Genomic DNA, 21,821 nt, shown 5'->3' with positions numbered 1-21,821 from the left:
TCCACCCACCCCCACCACTTTCTGTAGCAGAGGAAAAAAGCAACTACTCCCAGCCACATTTCCTCCTTCCACCATACTTGCTGCAGTTAGCACAAACAGCATTTAAGAAAAAGAGAAAAATGCATATTTTTTTTTTTTAGTGCTGAGAAGTGGATCCTCGCCTCTTTTTTTTTTATTATTTTTTAAAATGTTTGAAATTAAAAAAGACAAACCCAACCAAAACTGTAGTTTTTTGAGCAGTTGAATAATTATAAACATGAATAGAAGCCAGGATTTGTTTTGTTTTGTAAAAGCAAGACAGCAAAAGAGGCTGTTTTATCATCTTACATTACTTAGCTGTTGTTTTATTTAGGCAGGCCAGAGCCTGCTCTCCTTCCATCCCCCTCCCTTCCTCCTTCCACTGAGCTCTGTTGCCATTTTTGTTTATTACAGATGGAACCAGCACATTGTGCCACACCAATATAGTTTTTACAATCAGTGCTGCCTGTCAAAGTAAGAAATATTTTATTAGCTATGATAAAAGAAAAGAAAAAAAAGAGACCACACACTCAGACCTATATGGACAGCCATCATGGACTGTGTGAGGAATCTTGGGAAAAAGAAATGCATCCTGGGTAGTTACCATGGAAAACACCCCATGGCCCCTGTTGGGAATGAGAGAGTAAGGTATTCTGACACAATATCTATGACATCATTTATTAATGTGACATCATGGTAATATACGTTATTTACAGAAAGTTATTTACATACCACATGATTGCATATGCCATCCAGCACCCTTCGTGTCATCAACCTTGTATCGAGGAGTCGTCAGGTCAGCAAAGGTGAGAAGGGAGTTTTCAGTGTCCAGCACTCTATATGTCTATAGAGGCAATATCTCCTACTCCCGCTGGACACTGGAAAGACCAGCTCTTTTATACCATGCCGTAAACAAGTGTGCATGTGAGAGAGAAAGGATTGATCACTATCCCCCCATGTTATGTGTCAACAGTTGCTACTGCCCACTCGGACTTGTCCTGCCCCTGGAATGTAGGCGATTGATCAGACCACCTTATTCCTGACACGGAGCCAGAAAGCTGAGCTGCACAACCTGTTTAACAAGAACATGTTTATCCTGCACGCCACCCTTGATCAATCATTCTCCAATGCAGGCCCCACTGCATACGAAGCCACTGTAGTGGTATATTTACTTTGATGTGCTATTTTATGCACTCGATAGGTAAGATAACATGTACACACTAGGCACAGGAGGCATACACACATTACAATAAGGATAGGATGAAAAATCCAATTCAGAGTCATTGTGGCAGTAGAGGAACGTCCGAAAAACACATCCCAAGAATGAAAGGTGTCTTTTATCAATTGTTGTTGGAAATGTAGTAGGCGTTCCTTGGCAAAGTCCGCTCGAAGCAGGGCACCAGTTACAGCAATGTCCACATGTCTCAGGGTCTGTTTCAACGAATCTGAGGTATTCAATACCTTTTGCAGTTTAGTCAAATCCAACAATGGTGTCTTAAAGAATGATAAGTCCAACTTTACCCCCAATTGCGCATCAGCGATGTCCAGTGGTGGTAAATAATATTGTCGAGAACCAAAAGTAAACCAAGTAACATTATACAGGCATCCTGTAAAAGTCAAATTATATACACATACAGTTTCAGGGAATGGAATTATGAAACCAGTTACATTATCAGGTAATATTAGAAGACTACAGTGTGCCAAAGGTTGCTGCAACGAGCAATCATCAGGTAATGTGGAATACATTAAAGGGCAAGCCAATCCCATTAGTGTAGGGGTACATATTGTATTGTCAATAGTGTGATTATTGGTGGTGCGTATCCAATTGTTAGTATGCAAAACTTGTATTAGCACACTTCCTCTTTCAGGAAGATAGACTGGGAAAGGAAGTGATGTAAATTTACATACAGTATCTGTTAATGTATTGGAGGCATTATAAAACATGATTTGGCCTGTACACCAATTTGTATCGCATATCGTATACTGTGGCAGCCAGCCTACAGGATATTGGTATGGTACATATGATTGGAACAATTCCTTCCAAATAGGAGAAATACTCATTTATAGTTTGGTTCGTCTCATCTCTATCTGTTGTAGATACAAAGCTTGCATACGGGATTGTGTCCAATTAACAAATGCAGTCAGATTATGTCCCATTTCCCAAGTGGCATTCCACCCTTCTATAACCAAATCATTATTTATTTATTTATTTATTTATTTAATATCTTTTAATATACCGATGCTCAAGACCATGTCTTATCGAACCGGTTTACATGGAACTAGGGTAAAAAGAACTGCAAAACCAAATGCAAGGAAGATAAAAGTTACATTAAACAGGGAGAAAAAACATGGGCTTAGGAAGACAGGAAAGAATATAAACTAAAACAACTGGAGTGACATAAAGTCGTCCTCAAAACATAAATTAAGTAACTGGACATATCTTGCTGGATTTCTCTAGAGGTTTATCTTAGGCAATTAATAGAAGTTGCATTTCTTGGGAAAGAGGATCAGGGGAGGTAAACTGGGGAGGTGTCGGGCGGGGCAGGAGGCGGCGGGGAGGGGGGGAGGAGAAGGGAAGAGGGATTGGCAAGGAGAGAGGGTCAATAATGGGTTGATAGAGTCTCCATCAGCCGTAGACTTGGGCGAACAGCCAGGTTTTCAGTTTCTTTCTAAAGGATAGATGGCATTGTTCCTGGCGTATCTCGGGAGGAAGTGAGATACGCCAGGAACCAATGCCATCTATGCAATGCCAGGAGGAAGCGAGATATTTAAATGCAAATACTTCTGCACATACTGTTGCATGTGTGCGGGGTCGGGAATCCAATTTGCAATAATGTTAGTGATGAGGCCTGTATCCCCTCCGGCCGCAGTTGTGGTGATGTTCCAAACCACACAAGCATCGTATGCTTTACATGTGAAATTATCCTGCGCCCGAGAGGAGGTGCTGTTCTTCCACTTGATAGTCCCCCGTCCGGAGGTTACTTCTACAGGCTGATTATAGGGTGTGCACCATACCAATGATGGCAAAAGAGGTTGATCGCCATAAACTGGAGATGCAAGCCAACCTGTAGCGAGAGAACACATCATTAGTTATTCCCTTAGTTTACATCGGATACTGGGTACCTGTATCCAATGTTCATCTCCTTCTGGTAGTACAGTCAGTACTGCATCTTTGCCAACAGCTAAAATTTCACCTTTCCTAGGTTCTCTATGAGGTTTGAAGATCCATATTTTAGCTCCTGGATGTAGTTTACTTGGATTGGAGGTGCTTCCAAAGGCACCTTGTCCTCGGGGAGTGGAATTGGGAATTCCCCATACCATTTGGTCTGTTACATAGGGAATAATAATCAATTGTACCATTTTGGTTTGGGCAGGAACGTAAATTTCTTTATTCGTCAAGTTGTGTTACAGTACATATATGGGGGACCACGGTAGTCAGAATCAATGATTCCCTCCAATACAGTTATGCCTTGTTTTGCCCAACTAGATCGAATACACAGCCATCCGAAATGTTGCTTAGGGATGCTGCACCCAATCTGTAAATCATACAATAAAGATTCATGGGGAGGTATCACTATAGCGGTGGGATTGGTTACATCATATCCCGCAACTTCATAACTATTTTGGCAGGGCAATTCGACGTTTCCCGAAGCCGTAGCCCAGCAAATTATATTTCGGATCTGAGTAGAAGCGGGTTCCTGATTATATAACTTCTGGAAAGGAGTCTTTCCGTCCTTTTTTAAAGGTCTACTATTTAGCAGCTGTAGAGCTGTGGACAATACAGATTTCCACCCCTTCATGGTGGCAGATTTTGTAAGAGAGCATAACATATTTTTTAATAACCCATTCATATGCTCAATAAGGCTCAATAAGGCCGGCAGCTTGCGGATAATATGGAATGTGAAAGATCGATTCAATGTAGTTGTCTCTAGCATATTGCTGCACTAATTTACCAGTAAAGTGAGTCCCTCTATCGCTCTGAACTTGTTTTGGTATTCCATAATACCGACTCATTTCATTTAAAAGTTTTAACGTAGCTTTCTGATTAGCCTCTGGTGCAGGCACAGCGATCATGATTCCACTAAATGTATCTACTGCCGTACATAAATATACATCTCCTCCACATTTTCGTAAAGGGCCTATAAAATCTATTTGCCAAATAGTGGCAGGATTTAAACCACGATGGATAATGCCCCTGCTCAATAGCTTGTGATGACCTTGGATGTGACAACTGACAATATTCACATTGTGTGAGTGTGTTTTGAAAATCAGGGAGGGATCCTGGTATCCCTCTGGCTTGGGCCCACCTATGAATAGCTTCTGCCCCCAAGTGGCCACTTTTTTCGTGTGCCCATTTCCATAGCCCCTGCTCGTTTGTGGTCGTGACACTGGCTTGGATTTTTGCGTGTTTATCTGCAATGGAATTGTACAGATTAGATAAAGAAACATCTTTCACATGGAACACTGTAACATGCTTTTTGTGACACTCAGCCCAGATTTTTTGCCAAATGTCAGCGCCCCATACCGGGCGGTGATGTATCTTCCATTGATCTTTATGCCATTTTGGCATCCACCGAGTCATTCCTTTCATGACTGCCCAACTGTGAGTATAAATGTGGCAATCCGTTTCCCCTTTTTGTAAAGCCATCCATATGGCATAAAGTTCCGCAAACTGGCTAGATTTGCCTTTCCCTTCCTCCTGACTTATTTCGTTTGTATGGGGATTATACACTACAGCCTTCCATAATCGCTCGGTTCCCTTCATTCTAGCTGAACCGTCTGTAAACCAAGCATGTAACTGCTGTTCTTTGGGTAATTGGTCGAATGGTACCCCGGTAGTAACCGGAGGAGGAATATCCAATGTTTCTATCTGTTCTTTTTCTTGATTAATAGGAATTTCCGCTACCTGTTCATGGAGCATGGAATGCCCAGCCAAGCCTGATTTCGCCCTGTCCTGGATATACCATTTCCATTTTACAATGGAAGCTTCTTGCACATACCCTATCCGATGGGTATGCGGGGTGCTGTGTATCCACTGCATAATTGGGATTAAAGGGCACATAAGGATTTCATGGTTCTGAGTTAATTGGTCCGTGTCTAACAAAGCCCAGTAACATGCTAGTAACTGCTTCTCAAAGGCTGAATACTGCCATGCAGCATCAGGTAATTTCCTGCTCCAAAACCCTGATGGTACTCGCTTACCGTCTTGTTTCTGCCACAGACTCCAGTCTGCATAACAAGATGAAAATGAAACTTGTAATTCTACTGGCCCCTTCCTGATAGGCCATAAGTCTAATGCTGTTTGGATAGCGACCTTAGCCTGATCAAAAGCATCTTGTTGTAATCGTCCCCATTCAAATTTTTCCTTTTTTTTGAGTGACTTTATACAATGGGGACAATATTTGCCCCAAATGTGGAATGTGCTGTCGCCAGAATCCAAATAGTCCTATAAACTTCTGGGCTGCTTTTTGATTCTGGGACCGCAGCAGTCAGAGGGTCCGTATTTTTGTTCAAAGCCCTGTAATCTACTGTCATTCTCCACGAACCATCTGATTTCTTCACTGGGGAAAACAACAATATCTTATCCTTTGCCTTTGGTAAGATTTCTCTTTTACCATTCGACCACTGTATCCCCAAAATTTCACAGTGTTGCTAGGTCCTTGTATTTTATTCTTGTTAATTTTCCAACCTCTATTCTCCATAATTTCTACTACTTGTGCTAGAGCTATCGCTACTTGCTCTTCTGTATCCCCTTGTACTAATATATCATCAATGTAATGAGTTAATTGTATGTTTTTTGGACAATCATACCTTTCTAAATCTTCTGCCACCCTCCGGTGACATATGGTAGAGCCATATAAGTATCCCTGAGGTAGTCTAGTGAAGGTATACTGTCGTCCTTCCCACGTGAAGACGAATTGTTCTTGGTTTTCTTTACAGATAGGAATTGTGAAAAAAAAGCATTTGCTAAATCAATTACGGCGTACCACTTCCCCGAATGTTGCTGTATCTGCTCTACCAATGTTACAATATCGGGGACCGCAGCAGTCAGAGGGTCCGTATTTTTGTTCAAAGCCCTGTAATCTACTGTCATTCTCCACGAACCATCTGATTTCTTCACTGGCCAGATGGGATTATTCCAACCGCTAGTGGTTGGAATTAGCACCCCCGCTTCCTGTAAATCCTTAATTGTTTCTGTTATCTCTTTATGTCCTCCAGGTATCCGGTATTGCTTTTGGCATACCGGACCCCTTGTTTTTAGGCAAAGCTATTTCTGGTCCCACAGTTCTACCCACTATTATTGTTCTGGATAGATATACTGGTCTATTGTTTTCAAATGCTACTTGCTTACTTGGCGCCTTTCCAAACACCATTTGCCCACATGTTGTATTCAACTTAAGTCCCTGTAACAGATCCATCCTAATTATATATTCCTTAATGGGTACAATTACTACCTTAGCTTGAGGAATTTTGTATCCTCCCACGACTAAAGAAATTATGGTTCATTTCCCTATCACAGTTTTTCCTCCGAGACCCGCTAATTCTACCTTTTTGCCCCCCATGTTTCTTGGGATTTCCAAATATTAAAGTGGCCTCCGCCCCCGTATCTACTAAAGCCATCACCTGCTGTGCCCCATTTTGCCATTGTATTTCTACCCCAATATGGGGGCGATTATCCACGGTGACGGCAGCGAATTGGGGGGTATGGCCTTTTTCCTATTGTGCCCAGGATAAGTCCGGATACAGTCTGGTACTATTGGCCTCCTGAGGTGGGGCGCTGGGTTGTACGGACTCAGACTCGTTTATGAAGGGGTTTGTAGCATTTACCTCTTGCTCTTTTTTCTCTTGCAACAATTGGTTCATCTTTGTTAGTAACACTTTTCCCCAGTCTTCCTCCCTTTCCGAGTAAACTTTCTTTTGTTTACCCTTGCATTTTTGCAGATACAATTTATACATGTCTTTGGTTGGAATACCATCTATTTTCTCTTTAGCCACTCCGGCAGCTATCAATGCTGCAAACATATCTCTCCTTGACACCCGTGCGTCCGTATCTCGGTTTCGGAAATCCCTGTATCCCTTTCGAATACCTTCTCCTCTGTCACATACTTCGCCTTTAAATGTGAAAGTCTTATCATTTTTTTATTTATTTAGCAGTTTTTATATACCGAGGTATAGCAAAAATCGCCTTCACTCCGGTTTACATTTACAACAACCTGTTACATTTAACGCATTTAACAGTAACTGAAACTGGTTCCGAACAGCAACTTAATCCAAATCAATATCTACAGAATAACGAGATATATATCCGTGCTCAAATCATGTAAGGGGACAGCTGATAATGAGTGAGAATCGATAAGGTTTCAGTGAGTCAGTGAGATAGTCACTGGAAAGATATTGCATGCCCGAAGTAGGACATGCAAAGGGTGTGGTCTTTTGTCTCTGCTTCAACGGCAAGGGAGAAGAAAAACTAATACTTCACGCATATCCAGCATAGCTCTCTGCTTCAACGGCAGGGGAGAAGAAAACCTGATACTTCACGCATATCCAGCATAGCTCTCTGCTTCAACGGCAGGGGAGAAGAAAAACTGATACTTCACGCATATCCAGCATAGCTCTCTGCTTCAACGGCAGGGGAGAAGAAAAACTGATACTTCACGCTTATCCAGCATAGCTCTCTGCTTCAATGGCAGGGGAGAAGAAAAACAACCAATAAGGGCTGAATAACATAGTCTGGGTAAAACAAATAAGCATGGGTGAAGCTTGCTTATTGCGGCGATTACTACCCCTAACTAATCAAGCTTGATATTTCACTTGGATGCAGCTCCATCACTGCTCTCTACATTAATGGTGGGGGTGGAAGGGAAATAGAACCAAAGAGCTAAGAGAAACAGATAAGTATGAGAAAAAAAATGTGTGAAGCTTGCTGGGCAGACTGGATGGGCCGTTTGGTCGTCTTCTGCCATCTTTGAATGTTTGGCTGAATAGCCATGTTTTGAGATCTTTATTAAAAGATTTAGTGTTTTCTTGTGAGCTCAGGTGTTGAGGTAAAGAGTTCCATAATTTCGGGCCAATGATAGAGATGGCTCTGTTTCTTGTGGAGGACAGTTTGGCTAGCGGTAGTGATGGCACATCAAGATGTAGTTTACTTGTTGACCTAGGTTTATTCTTTGTTATTTCATTCTTAATTCTAAGACTGCGAGGACCCCGCATGGACCCATGGTATATTGTGTGCCGAAGCATGCTCAGAGAGGCTCAGTCAAAGTTCTAGAAACTTAAGTCAGTTTTCCGTGCCAGGCTCCATCAGATTATGTCACTTGTTTGAGGACTGACATCTTGCTGTCCTCTGAGAACCCCGGTTATAGGTAAGCAACTCTGCTTTATTTATTTATTTTGCAATTGGTTCCTACTTGTGTCCTAGTGAGGCAGACGATACTGCACTGTGGGAAGATTATCTACTGTGGCTTCTGAGAGGAGGCAAAAGTCCTTTATATTTTAGTTTGTATTTTTTTTGTAGCACCAAAAAGTGCTGCTGTGGGTGCTGCAGTGCAGCAAGGCAATAAAAAGTAGACAAACAAATAATGAAAAAAGAATTTTGAAAAAATGTTTTTAGAGAAACTGAGTACACATGCATGCTGTGCTTAGACAAAAAAATGACTAAGGAAGCTTACAAGGCAACACTCACCTGGGAATTCCTGCACATGCTCAAAAGTGCTCAGTAGTCTACAAGCTAGGTAGGGGTATTTTTCTGTCAATAAGCAGGCTGAATTAGCCATTACATGTTGGTAGCGTCATCCAACTGCACTGAGTACACTCGGTGCAGTTGGATGACGCTACCCACATGTAATGGCTAATTCAGCCTGCTTATTGACAGAAAAATACCCTGATTATACATTTACATGGATGTCTCTAAACCATGCCCCCATCTGTATACCCTGTTGTCTAATATAATTTTTGTCTTGTCTGTATGGCACAAATTAAATCGAGAAATGCAGATTTTCTGCTTACAAAAAAAGACTTTTCTTAAAAGTTTTGAGAAATCAATCCTTAAAAGTTGAATGCAAATGTAACAAATAATATAACTACCCATAGGAATTTTTTTTAGGCTTTCCACTTTCCCCAACATAAGTTTCTCTCACACACTTACATAGTTTCCAATGAATAACACAGTAACACAGCCATGTCATCTTGTTGTGCCTATCTGTATACAGGCCTATTGACATCAGCACATCGCATTCAGCAATGAGATGTGTAACCGTTTCCAGTTCTGTACTGCAGAATCCGTATTTGTCCATTTTACCAGTCTTTTCTATGCTGGCTATGCACCATCTTGTCCCATAGTCCAATTTGCTGTGCTGGAGTCAGAGCTGGTGGTTCCATTAGGCAAAATAGGTGGTCACCTGGAGCACCAAAATTTTGGAGGCAGCAAAATGTCACCAGCCTTATGTGAGGCACAGAGGGGTGCTGTGCCACAATGCATCAACGAATGTAACACTGTGCTGGAGCCACTGTTCCCACTAGGAGGGAGTGTTGTGCTGGAGCTGCCACCAATAGGTAAATTGGGGAAGGGGGGTTCATGACCAAATATTTGCCTAGGGCACTCCATACTCTAAGGTGCCCTAGGCAAATATTTGGCTGGTCCTGGCTGCAATTATCAATCTCTCATCTATAGGTTTGAGTTCCTCTTCTTATCTACTTCTGGGCCAAATCTTGATCCACATGAGGTTTCTGGAGTAGCTTTCTATACATCCCACTGTGTGCAGTTTGTTTAAATCTATCTGACAGAGAAATCTCTGTGCCATATGAAAAAATGTTTGAAGTGGAGAATTGGATGCCTACTGGAATCCAGAATCAGGAGAGCTGGAGATTGAAATAACACAGGGGTCAGAATGGGGTGGGCTGCAAGCGCCATGTTTTGGCTGGCAAGTGCCATTTCTAATCTGTGGTGTTCAAACCCACTTCCCTTCTGCTACCTATTTGCCAAATGCAAGGATCCTCTCTCTTGAATTTTAAAATAAGAGACAGAGAAGAGACACAAAGATCTGAGTTTTGAATTTCAAAAATATAGACTTTGTTGAAATGGGGATGTACCTGGAGGATGATCTGGAAGGCTGGGAGAAAATGGGTGAGGTGGGACAACAGTGGGCCAAGTTAAAATGAGCTATTAAAAGGCAACAACTCTATATGTTAGAAAAGTAAATGAGTAAGGAACAAGAAACTGATCTGGTTCTCTAAGGAAGTGACTGAAAAAACAAAGGCAAAAAGGACAGCATACAAGAAGGATAAAGAATCCCAAAAAAAGGAACACAGGGAAGAATATCTGTTAAAATGGAGGGAGATGAAGAAAGAAATAAGGAAAGCAAAAGGTCAGGCGGAAGAAAGGATGGCCAAAGAGGTAAAGTGTGGAGACAAAACTTTTTTCAGATATATTGGTGAAAGAAGGGAGGTGAGAAGTGGTATAGTGAAATTGAAAGGTGACAAAGAGCAATGTGTGGAGAGTAACAAGAAAATGGAAGAAATATTAAACAAACACTTCAGTTCAGTATTTACTAAAGAAGCACCTGGAGAAGGCCCTTTGTTGATTAACAAGACCGTAGATAAGGATGGAGTAGATGAAACTCCATTTATAGAAGGGAATATATGGGAAGAGCCAGGCAAACAAAGTAGACAAGGCCATGGGGGCCAGATGAGATACACCCCAGGATACTGAGGGAGCTCAGAGATGTACTGGCAGGTCCACTGATTAGGATCTATTCAATAGATCCCCGGAAATGGGAGTGATGCCGCAGGATTGGAGGAGAGCAGTGGTGGATCCCACTTCACAAGAGTGGTAGCAGAGAGGAGGCTGGAAATTTTAAGCTGCTTAGCCTCACCACCTTGGTAGTGGGAAAATTAATGGAGATTCTGCTGAAGGAAAGGATCATGAACTACCTTCAGTCGGTGTGTTGCTGGACCCGAGGCAGCATGGATTCACCAGAGGAAGGTCCTGTCACACAAATTTGATTGATTTTTTTTGATTGGGTGACTAGAGCATTGGATCGAGGAAGAGTGATAGATGTGATCTACTTGGATTTCAGCAAAGCTTTTGATATGGTCCTGCATAGGTTTACGGTTTATTTGGTTTTCTATACTGTCATATCAGTTGGGACCTTCATAACATTTTACAAACATTTAGCAAGGAGAGTACAATGATGATATAGTAAAGGAATGATAATAATGATATAGTAAAGGAATGATAACAGCTATAATATATATTAGAGGAGGGGCATTGGTAATAGCAGTTAAGATCTAAAATATTGTAGGCTAATATATATAAATATCAGAAGACAATTATAAATCGTGGGAGCACAGTTAAATAGCATACCTATGAGATAAACAAAACAAGTGCAAAAGGTTAGTCATTGCTTTTCTAATCAGTGGGAGCCTTCATGGTGGTTTACAGACATTTAGCAAGGAAAGTACAATAATGATATAGTAAAGGAATGATAACAGCTATAGTATATATCACAGGTAAAGTTTTGGTAATAGCAATTAAAATCTAAAATATTGTTGACTAAAATAAATATCAGAAGACAATAACAAATCGTGGTAGCGCAATTAGATAGTATAGGTATGGGATAAACAAAAATAAATGCAAAAGGTTGAAGACTGCTTTTCTAATACCGTCAGCGTGTCCAATACCGTCCACTTATCCGATACAGTCTTTGTAGGCTTGTCGGAAAAGCCAGGTTTTGAGTAGTTTTTTGAAGAGTTTTGTGTCGTTTTATAGCCTTATGTTTTCTGGAAGTGAGTTCCATAGGTATGGGCCTGCTATTGAAGTCGCTCTTTCTCTAACTGTTGAGAGGTTTGCTGAAGAGATTGGAGGAATTGCTAGTAGGGCTTTGTTTGCTGATCTCGTGTTTCATTGGGGATGGTGCTTTTAGAATAATGTCTTTAGGCAGTTGGGTTCATTTTTATGTATGGTTTTGTGGATTATTGTGAGCATTTTGGGGTAGATTTTATAAATTTACGCGCGCGCGTACTTTTGTTCGTGCACCGGAGCGGCCTCGGAGAGAACTTTCCTTCCACCTCCCCTCATCTTCCCCTCCCTTCCCCTACCTAACCAACCCCTCTGGCCCTATCTAACCACCCCCCCCCCCTCCCTTTGTTGGCAGATTTACGCCTGCTGACCCAGGAGCTGGTCCGGAGGCCTCGACCATGCCCCCGGGCCGGCATCACGCCCCCGACATGCCTCCTGCCCCACCCCGAAATTCACGCTGCCCACCCGACATGCCCCCTTTTCAAAGCCCCGGGACATACGCGCGTCCCGGGGCTTGTGCGCGCTGCCGAGCCTATGCAAAATAGGTTTTCGGGGGGTACGCTTTCAGGGGTTAGGTTTTCGGGGGGTATGCGCGTATCCCTTTGAAAATCTACCCTTTTATGTTCAATACATAGAAGGCTTGTCAATAAAATGAGAAGCTTGGGAGTGAGCGCCAAGGTGGTGGTGTGGATTACAAACTGGTTGACTGATAAGAGACGAGTGTAATGGTAAATGGAACCTACTCTGACAAAAGACTCGTGTTAAGTGGAATGCCATAGGCATCGGTGTAGGGACCTTTTCTGTTCAATATCTCTGTGAGAGACATTGAGAAAGGGATAGAAGGAAAACTTTGCCTTTTTTTGCAGATGATACTAAGATTTTCAATAGAGTGGACACGCCTGAAGGAGCAGAGAGAATGAAAAGTGATTTATGAAAGCTGGAAGACTAGTCAAAGATTTGGCAGCTGGGATTCGATGCCAATAAGTATAGAATCATGCATCTGGGGTACAGTAATCCAAAAGAGCCGTAAGTGATCTTGGGGTAATAGTGGTTGGAGATCTGAAGCTGGTGCAACAATGTGACAAGGCGATAGCTAAAGTGAGAAGAATGTTAGGCTGCATAGAGAATGGAATAACCTGTACAAAAAAAAAAAAAAAAAAAGAAGGTGGTGTTAATGTCCTTGATGAGGCCTCATTTGGAATACTGTGTTTAGTTCTGGAGACTGTATCTGAAGGGGGATAAAGACAGGCTTGAGGTGCTCCAGAGAAGAGTGACAAAAATGATATGGGGTCTGCATTAGAAGACAGATGAGGAGAGGTTGAAGGATCTGAATCTGTAGACCCTGGAAGAGAGGAGGTGCAGGGGAGATATGATACAGACCTTCAGATACCTGAAAGGTTTTAATTATGATTAATGATGGAAGAAATTCAAATATTTTCTGCTGGAAAGAAATCACTAGAACTAGGGCTCACGAAATAAAACTCCAAGGAGAATGACCCAGAACTAATGTCAGGAAATATTTTTTTACGGAGAGGGTGGTGAATGCCTAGAATGCCCTTCTGGGGGTGGTGATGATGCTGAAAACAGTGAAAGAATTCAATGGGGCATGGGATAAACACTGGATCCCTAAAGGCTGGAAATGAAGAAAAGAGTGCATGGGTGTAATGTGCTAGTGGGGCGGTTCCTATCTTTAACCAATAAGCCTACATGCCATTAATGCAACTCCATCATTGCTCTCTGCTTCAACGGCAGGGGAAAGGAGGAATGGGATTCAAACAGCAGCAAACAAGGACCCTGACTTTTACAGTCTGCGGAAACAAAAGTATAGGTGTAACTTGCTGGTGTGACTGTTACTACTCTTAACCAATAAGCCTGATACTTTTGATGTAACTTCAACATTTGTTCTCTGCTTCAAGAGCAAGGGGTAACAGTGACTTGAATTCAGTCAGTACTAAACGAGGGTCCCGACTTTAACGGTTTGGGAAACTGATAAACACGTGGGTAACCAGCTAACCCTTGTGTTTCTGGTGGGGGCAGGTCTGCTTTCTCCCCTTAAACATCCTTTTTATTCCTGCCACTAGTCCCTTCCTTTTTACCACAGGCCGTTGGTCCTGCTCCCAGCATCATATCTCTCTCCCCATCCTGCTCTTTACCCTTCTGCCCCTCATCTCTCTCTCCTATTTCTACCCCTTTGCTGTCCCCCATGCCCTGTCCCCTTTAACCTTCTTTCCCTACAATTGTTCTCGCCCCCCCCCCCCCCCCCACCTTGTCGTTGCTATAATAATTATACTGTGTCGTTTATGTAAAGACTGCCCATACACACCACTCTGGGGGTAAACACCATTTAATAGGTTTCAGATTTGCCCATAACACTTTCTCTATCACTAATTTTCCACCTCCCTGTGCCACACTACTCCCTACGCTCCTTTTTCCTCTGTTCACGAAAAAACGATGACCACGTATCAAAAAGGCTGGGAAATGTTTGGTATGCACATCTAGGTAAAGGTGCCCTTTTTAGAAACTCTTATCTAGCATGTACCCTCCCCGGTACACTAGGATATTTAACCCCGCTTCTTTCAGCTTAGTGCTTGATATCGTAGAATGTCTGTTCAGGACTGCCCACCCACCTATCTCTACCTGGTCTATACAGGAAAGCGGTTCTACTAATCTATATACTACATCGTTTACTCGATTACTGTAAAAAGAAAAAGAAGATGGGACCATACGCTTCGGCGTTAGCTCGCTTTACAAGTCGGCGTCTGTGGACGTCATAGGTGGGCGCCGCGTCGAGTCGTGACGGTGTGAGGTTAACCGTTTGCCGGGAGACTGAAGATGGCCGCGGAACTAATGTCGAGGTTGGGCCGCTTGCGGCTGGCACTACAGTTGCGGGGGGCTCCGAGAATCGGGGGCTTGAAGATGACGCGAGTATTTGCGACGCGAGGTGAGACGGGTTGGAGAGAGGAAGTACACAGGAAGTACACAGCATTATGTAATGTCTCCGCGACTGCTCACTGGCACATGGATTTTAAAGGGATACGATACAAGGGGAGATAGAGAAATATATAGGAATAAAACCCCACACATGCATTTGTATATTCGGAGATGTAATGGCAACCTCTTCTTCAGATTAGAATGCATTTACTTCAAATTAGTGTTCCTTCTTCAAATTAGAATTGTTAACTGTATGTTAGCACTCTTAATATGTTGTGTCCCGCCTTGGGCGAATTTCTTATTCAAAAAGAGCGGGTAATAAGTCCAAATAAATGCATATACGACTATATGTATCTTAACATGTATGTTATCTGGCTACATAGACATTTATATATTAATGAAACCCTCTTCCATTGCTGAATGTCAGCATGTTACATAGTGTGAGATTAAGGAGAAGGGATAAGGGTCTATGTTACTAACTGGTTTCAGTTCTGTACAAAAATTTTTAGTTATCTTTCGTATGGCATATGAAAAGTGAGGATTTTAGATGAGATGTATCCTGAGATTCAATAACCACTGAATGGCTTTTTGGTCATTTGGTCAAGTCCATGTGTTTCCCAAATAAGTATAGATTAGGCAGGAATCAGTGGTATAAGGATGGTCAGTTCTTCATCACAGTCAAAACAGGTTGGATCTTTTATTTTTCACTTGTATAAGAATAAACTATGGGTCAGGAGGTAGATTTATATAATTGAGAGCTACTTAGAAAACTGAATTAAAATCTGTTAATAAAATAGGAGTGGTCCAGTGTCTGTGAGGTAATGATGCAAATCAAATCATTTCCAATGGAAAATAAGTTGTAAAACTAAGGGTCACACTACGAAACTCCAAGAAGGAAGACTCGAGAACAATGTCAGGAAATATTTCTACATGGAAAGTATGGTGGATGTATGGTATGCCCCCCCCCCCCCCCCCCCCAGAAGAGGTGGTAAATACAAGAATGGTAAAAGAATTCAAAAGGGCATGGGACAAACAGCATTCCTGCTGGCTTGAGAATGGAAATAAAGAAATGGGGTAACTTTTTATTACACCTAAAGTTTACATTTCTGCTTGGGAGTAGCCCGCATGGAGCAACAGTTGCTACTTCCCTTAACAGAAGGCTTGGAGGCAGTATGCATGGAGCAGCAGTTGCTACTAACCTAAAACATTTGTTGGACAGACTGGATGAACCATTTTGGTCTTTCATTTGTCATCATTCCCTATCGCACTATGTTACTATGTAATCCATTTTTTAAGGCAATGTGTCCAGTACTTAATCCAATACCCAAGCCCCCTTTTATGTCCTCCCACCAGGTTTTGAATAATCCACACAACCACCACTCTTGATATTAGGTTTATAACCATGAACACTGTACAGATTACTAAAGCCTTTTTGGAAGCCTAATGCAACCCTACTGTTGCTGTATAAGTTGTAGCAGCAAACAAACAAAGAGCAAAAGAATCGCGACCCTGTCGAAACTAACAGAAAACACAAAAGGTATCGCCACACGTATTCACTAATCACACCGTCTATGTCAGGATTAAATCAGAACAATCATTTGAAGTGATAATTTGATAGAAACAGGACTGCATCAGCAAGCCTTTGTCAACGTGCACAATATACTTATTGAGCCGTCCGGTCTTCTCGATCATTTGCAGCCTGTTTTTTTCGGAGTGTTTTAAAGCCCACAGTGATTTCTTCTCATCGGGGCAGTGCAGTATAAGTTGTAACATTTATTTGGATTTATTACCTATTGTTTTGAATAAGATAGTCATCCAAGGCAGGGTACAGCATATTAGAATGTCCACATTGAGTCAGAGGCTAGTGTAATCAGGCCTGGATTTGCCAGTAAGCACATTAGTGTATGGCTAGGGTGGCAAAAATCTGGGGGTCACAGGCTGGCTGACGATCTGCAGCCTCACAGCTGAGATCAACAGAAGATGCTCTTTTTTCTCCTCCTCCAGCCCCTCAGGCAGCCTGCAGAACAGGTGGGGAGGAGGTGAGCCTGCTCTGCTTGCTAGCCCAGCCCCTCCCCTCCTGTATTTAGGGATAGAAAGGGAAAAGTAAGCTTGGAGTAGAGATAGCAGAAAGGTGTCATTTTGCGGAGGTTAGGAGAGGTATCATTGGGGATGGGGTGAAGAGGGTCTGGGTGATTTATTATTATTATTTAATCATATAGTACATACCAGATGCACTGTATATAGACATAGAATTGTGTGCAAAAGTTTGGACACCCATAGTCTGATTGTATGTTTCCATGAATTTCTATGTACTTCACATGGCAGGCCGTGATGGCGCCATCTTGTGCACGTTCTTTGGTGCGGTGCCATTTTCCCCCTTTGACCGTTGGTGCGCTCGGTGTGGGCCGGCCCTTTGCCTAACGTGTGCGCTTAGCTGGGTACACACCAGTGCGTATACCTGCGTGCATACTGGAACGCATAAGTACACGCCTTCGCTCATGCACAACTGGCTTTAAGGGTGCTTATGCGTACGGATCTGTGCGTGCTCAAATCCATGCACTAGCCAGCTGAATGCACAAGACAACTATGGCTCCGGCAGCAAAGAAGCACAAGCTACAGTTTTTGTGCTGCCTGCCATATTAGGGCTGCGGAGCCTGGCTTACAATCCTTCCTGTGTTAGCACTTTGAGGAAGCCCAGGGAGGACTAGGCCCTCACAACGTCTCCAAGCCCGGCCCCTCCCAGTCGGAGGATGGGTTAGCACGACCTTATCTGTACCGGCGTTGTTCCCACTTCCCCAGAGGGTAAGGGGAATTGGGCCTCCGAGCAGGTTAGGCAGCCCTTGGTGGGCTAGGCCCCACATTAGGCACACTGCATGGTCGGCCTCATCGGCGCCATCTTGCGCGCTTTTCTGTATGTCATATGGCCCTATGTACGGTAGAGCGTCAGTACGAACAGTACGTTGACTGTGCGCATAACGTCAGTGCGTACTTACACAATTCTGAGAGCACGTGATGTCAGCATGTACTTACACGCACAACTCTGAAAGCGCTGTGCGTGTATACATGAAAAGGAGAGTGCATGACCCGAGTGTGCCTCTCGCCGCGCCCCTTCTAGGTGCTCTAAATTTGTGGCAGATAATTTTTTAAGCATGAGCCGATTGGAACGCACATCTACAACTGTCAATGGTGCTGGCAACCAAGAACCCTAAGCGCCTTGCTCCTTGTGCTGCTTGTCATATTAAGGCTTCTCAGCCTGACCTAAATTTCAACCAGTGTCAGCACTATGAGGAAGTCCAAGGAGAGTTGGCTTCCTCGGTCTTTGATAAGCCTGGCTCCTCCCATTCAGATGAGGGGTTAGCCATAGCCTTAGCTTGAAGCACCCACGACTGGGCCATCCATGGGAGAGAGAAATTCAGCGGCTCCTGGGTTAGGCAGGTGCCCTGCCGTCTTCTCTAGGATGGAATGATTTTTTCAAAACCATGAAAACCATCGTACAGGTGCAACCTGCTATCTCACTGGCCCCTGCTGGACGGAACCTCAACTAGTTAAAAAAAAAAAAATCCCTCTCCCTCCTCTATGGACAGACCTCGAGGCGTGGCTCGCTTCACCAAGGGTATCCCTGGCAGGGATCCGGATGACACTGAGGAGGTGCAAGATTCCTTGGGCCAGTCCCATCCATCGACCTACTGACCGTGTCTCACAATGTGAAGGTCCCCCGATTCTTCAGTCGCAGAAGAGATCAGCACTCCCGAGGAATCGATGCCCTTGTCCAGACCTGGCCAGAGGAGGGCTTACTGTACACCTTCTGTGTGTACCTCTGCTGGGCAAGGTCATTCGCAAGATCGAACGCCACAGAGGGTTAGTTCTTTTGGTGGCCCCGGATTGGCCCAGATGACTGTTGAATGAAGACATGCAGAGGTTTCTGGTGGAGAGCCCCCTATACCTGCCCCCCCCCCCTCTCCACACACACACATCACACACCCCTTCTCCAACAAGGTCTGATCCTTCATGAGGACCCAACTTAGTTTTGTCTTATGGTCTGGCTCTTGAGAGGGCTCGCCTGATGAAGCATGGCTATTCGGTGGCTGTAATTGCCACCTTGCTCCTTGCGTGGAAGTTCTCAACGTCCCTGGCGCATGTTCGGAACTGGAGAATATTGGAGGCCTGGTGCCAGGAATGTGGGGTGCCCTCTCGGACGAGCAAGATCCCCATAATTCTGGAATTCTTACAGGACAGCCTGAACAAAGGATTGTCCCTCAACTCCTTGAAGATCCATGTGGCGGCTCTCTCCTGTTTCAGAGGTGAAGTGAACAGAGCCTGCCTGTTTGACATATCCAGACTTGTCCCATTTCCTAAAAGGAGTTAAACACCTCCGACCACCCTTAAAGTGTCCGGTCCCCCTATGGAACCTCAATCTAGTATTGGACTTCTTAGCAGGGCTTTCCTTTTTGCTGCTGCATGTGCTGTCTCTACACTTGTTAACACTGAAGACTGTATTTTTGGTGGCAATATGCTCGACTCATCGCATCTCTGAACTACAGGCACTGTCATGTCAAGAGCTGTTCTTCTGGAAAGTTGCAGCTTCGCACCATCCCTTCCTTCTCTATCTATTTATTTATTTATTTATTTATTTATGCTTTTTCTATACCAGCATTCATGATACAATCATATCAAGCTGGTTTACAGGTAACAGGGGTACAATAACCTTGAATATTAACAAGTGGCGAGAAGCAAAAAGTTACAATAAAACAGGGGTGCTGGAACTGGGGGAAGAAGAAGACAAAGCAAGATTAACTCAACAGTAAGAGGAGCAATTATTTACTGGCAGGCCGATACAGTAAGGAGCGGTAGGAAGAGGTGCGTTAGGGCCGGGCGCACCCGCGTTTGCCGCACGCACAGTTCGGATCACCTACCGCTCGATACTGTATTTAAATAGCATGCAAATGCAAGCCGCGTCCAAGAAGCGTCCGTGAAGCGTTAGGCCAGCGCAATCCATTTTACTGTATAGAGCGCTATACAGCGCCAATACGGTATCCTGGGTGTGCTGGTACCTGTCATTTCAAATGACAGGTACCAGGGGGATTGCGAGTCCTCTCTCCCCCCCCCCCCTCCCGAAGCAAGGCGCAGGGGAAAAATTAAAACAAAAGTGAATAAAGTGTAATAAAAGTAAACTTACTGCATGTGAATTTTCTTTGAACAGTCCTCTCTCTTTCTCCTCCTCCCGAGGCATGCACCGCGGCTCTCCTGCCTCCCGGGGGCAGCCGGTGGCGAAAGTGGCTTCCAGCAGGCCCCGCCGGCAAAGGTGAATGAATGTGCGCCTGTGCATGCAATTTGGGCGCTCAAGGCATGACGTCACAACGTTTGACGTCACGGCGTGTGATGTCGGCGTTCGCTAATGCACTGCCTTGAGCGCCCAAATTGCATTCATTCACCTTCGCCGGCGGAGGCTGCTTGAAGCCGCTTTGGCTCCCCTGCCCCCGCCGGCGAAGGTGAATGAATGCACGCCTGTGTACGCCTGTGCGTGCAATTTGGGCGCTCAAGGCAGTGCATTAGCGAACGCCGACGTCACACACCGTGACGTCAAACGTCGTGACGTCACGCCTTGAGCGCCAAAATTGCACGCACAGGCGTACACAGACGTTCATTCATTCACCGCCGGCGGGGGCTGCTGGAAGCCGCTTTCGCCGCTGTCTCCCTCCGCCTGGATGAATGCACGTCCGCCGGCTCCCTCCGCCTGGATGAATGCACGCCCGCCGGCTCCCACCTGGATGAATGCACGCCCGCCGGCGCGTACGGGCATGCATTCATTCACTCACCTTCGCCGGCGGGCGTCCATTCATCCACCTTCGCCGACAGGGGCTGCTGGAAGCCGCTTTCGCTGCCGGCTGCCTCTGGGAGGCAGGGGAGCCGCAGTGTGCGCCTCGGGAGGAGGGGAGAGAGGACTGTTCAAAGAAAATTCACATGCAGTAAGTTTACTTTTATTACACTTTATTTACTTTTGTTTTATGACATGTCGAGCCGATTTTCGCCCTGCGCCTTGCTTCGGGAGGGGGGGATTTTGACCGGAGCCTGCCTATTGCTGTCACACCACATTAACGCCAGGGTAAGGATCCCGGGGGGTGAGGGGGTCGTTTGCCCATGAAATTTCGTCTCTTTGACCTGACGCTCCACACTAATGCAGGGGTAAGTGTAGGCAGTAAGTTAGCAGGTTAAACGCGCGGCAAAACTACAGGTTAAAAAGGAGATAATCGGGGCGCACATTACTGTATGGGAGGGAATAGCTAATCGGAGCGTTTACATCTCATATACATGCTGCGGGCGGAAAGGGTTACCGGTTGATTTAAAGAAGCGGTAAACATGAGTTAAAAGGGATAGTGAATCGCGGGTTGGACTTACACGGCCAAATTGTGAGTTAGAAGCGGGTTAGAAGCAGGGTAACCGTGGCCGCGCTTTACTGTATCGGCCTGATTGTACTGAAAGAACATTAGTGGTTGCTGAGGAGAGTCAGTTAGTTTCGGGATAGGCTTGTTTAAATAACCAAGTCTTAAGCCTTTTTCTAAATGTTAATAGGCAGGGTTCCTGTCTGAGATCTGGGGGAATGGCATTCCATATAGATGGTCCTGCTGTGGAGAAGGCCCATTCTCTGAATGCTAGATGGTATGTGGATTTGGTTGGGGGGACGTGCAGGGATCCTCTATAGGCTTCTCTGATGGGTCTGGATGAAGTGTGTAGTCTGAGTGGGACTAGAAGGTTAAGAGGTGCTTGAGTATGGATGGTTTTATGGATGATGGTGAGGGACTTGTATAGAATTCTGAAATGTATTGGTAGCCAGTGTAGATTTTTGAGAATGGGAGAGATGTGGTCTCTTCTTCCAGTGTTTGTCAGGATTCTGGATGTCGCGTTTTGAAGCATCTAAAGAGGTTTGATGGAGGAGGAAGGGAGACCTAGCAAAATGGAGTTGCAGTAATCTATCTTGGAGAATATTACGGCTTGGTGGACAGTTCTGAAGTCTTGAAAGTGAAGGAGTGGTTTAATTCTTTTTAGTACCTGCAGTTTATAGAAGCAATCCTTGATT

General features: G+C 44.3%; 2 protein-coding genes across 4 annotated transcripts in view; one reads left to right on the top strand and one right to left on the bottom strand.

The window, feature by feature from the left end:
* Positions 1-768: 768 nt before the first annotated feature.
* On the bottom strand, positions 769-14,664 carry LOC115075722. 3 transcript variants are annotated; one of them, XM_029576391.1, is made up of 3 exons: positions 14,542-14,623; positions 5,830-5,950; positions 769-3,083 (listed from the first exon to the last, which is right to left on the bottom strand). In XM_029576391.1, exon 3 carries the CDS (start codon positions 2,077-2,079, stop codon positions 1,132-1,134), a length of 948 nt encoding a protein of 315 aa, XP_029432251.1. In that variant the 5' UTR covers positions 2,080-3,083; positions 5,830-5,950; positions 14,542-14,623; the 3' UTR covers positions 769-1,131. The 3 variants fall into 3 exon arrangements, with proteins under 3 accessions (XP_029432251.1, XP_029432253.1, XP_029432252.1); XM_029576393.1 differs by lacking the exon at positions 5,830-5,950 and having other exon boundaries at positions 14,542-14,664; XM_029576392.1 differs by lacking the exon at positions 14,542-14,623 and having other exon boundaries at positions 5,830-7,521.
* Positions 14,602-21,821, top strand: part of TRAP1 (TNF receptor associated protein 1) — a 133,223-nt gene continuing 126,003 nt past the window's right edge. The window contains exon 1 of the mRNA XM_029576390.1: positions 14,602-14,756. Coding sequence (XP_029432250.1) covers positions 14,648-14,756 — 109 coding nt within the window. The 5' untranslated portion in view covers positions 14,602-14,647. The remainder of the gene's footprint in view (positions 14,757-21,821) is intronic.

The sequence above is a fragment of the Rhinatrema bivittatum genome, chromosome 14, assembly GCF_901001135.1.
Source record: "Rhinatrema bivittatum chromosome 14, aRhiBiv1.1, whole genome shotgun sequence".
Classification (NCBI taxonomy): Eukaryota; Metazoa; Chordata; class Amphibia; order Gymnophiona; family Rhinatrematidae; genus Rhinatrema; species Rhinatrema bivittatum.
The sequence above is the reverse complement of the archived record's forward strand: the minus strand, read 5'-3'. Positions and strand labels throughout refer to the sequence as shown.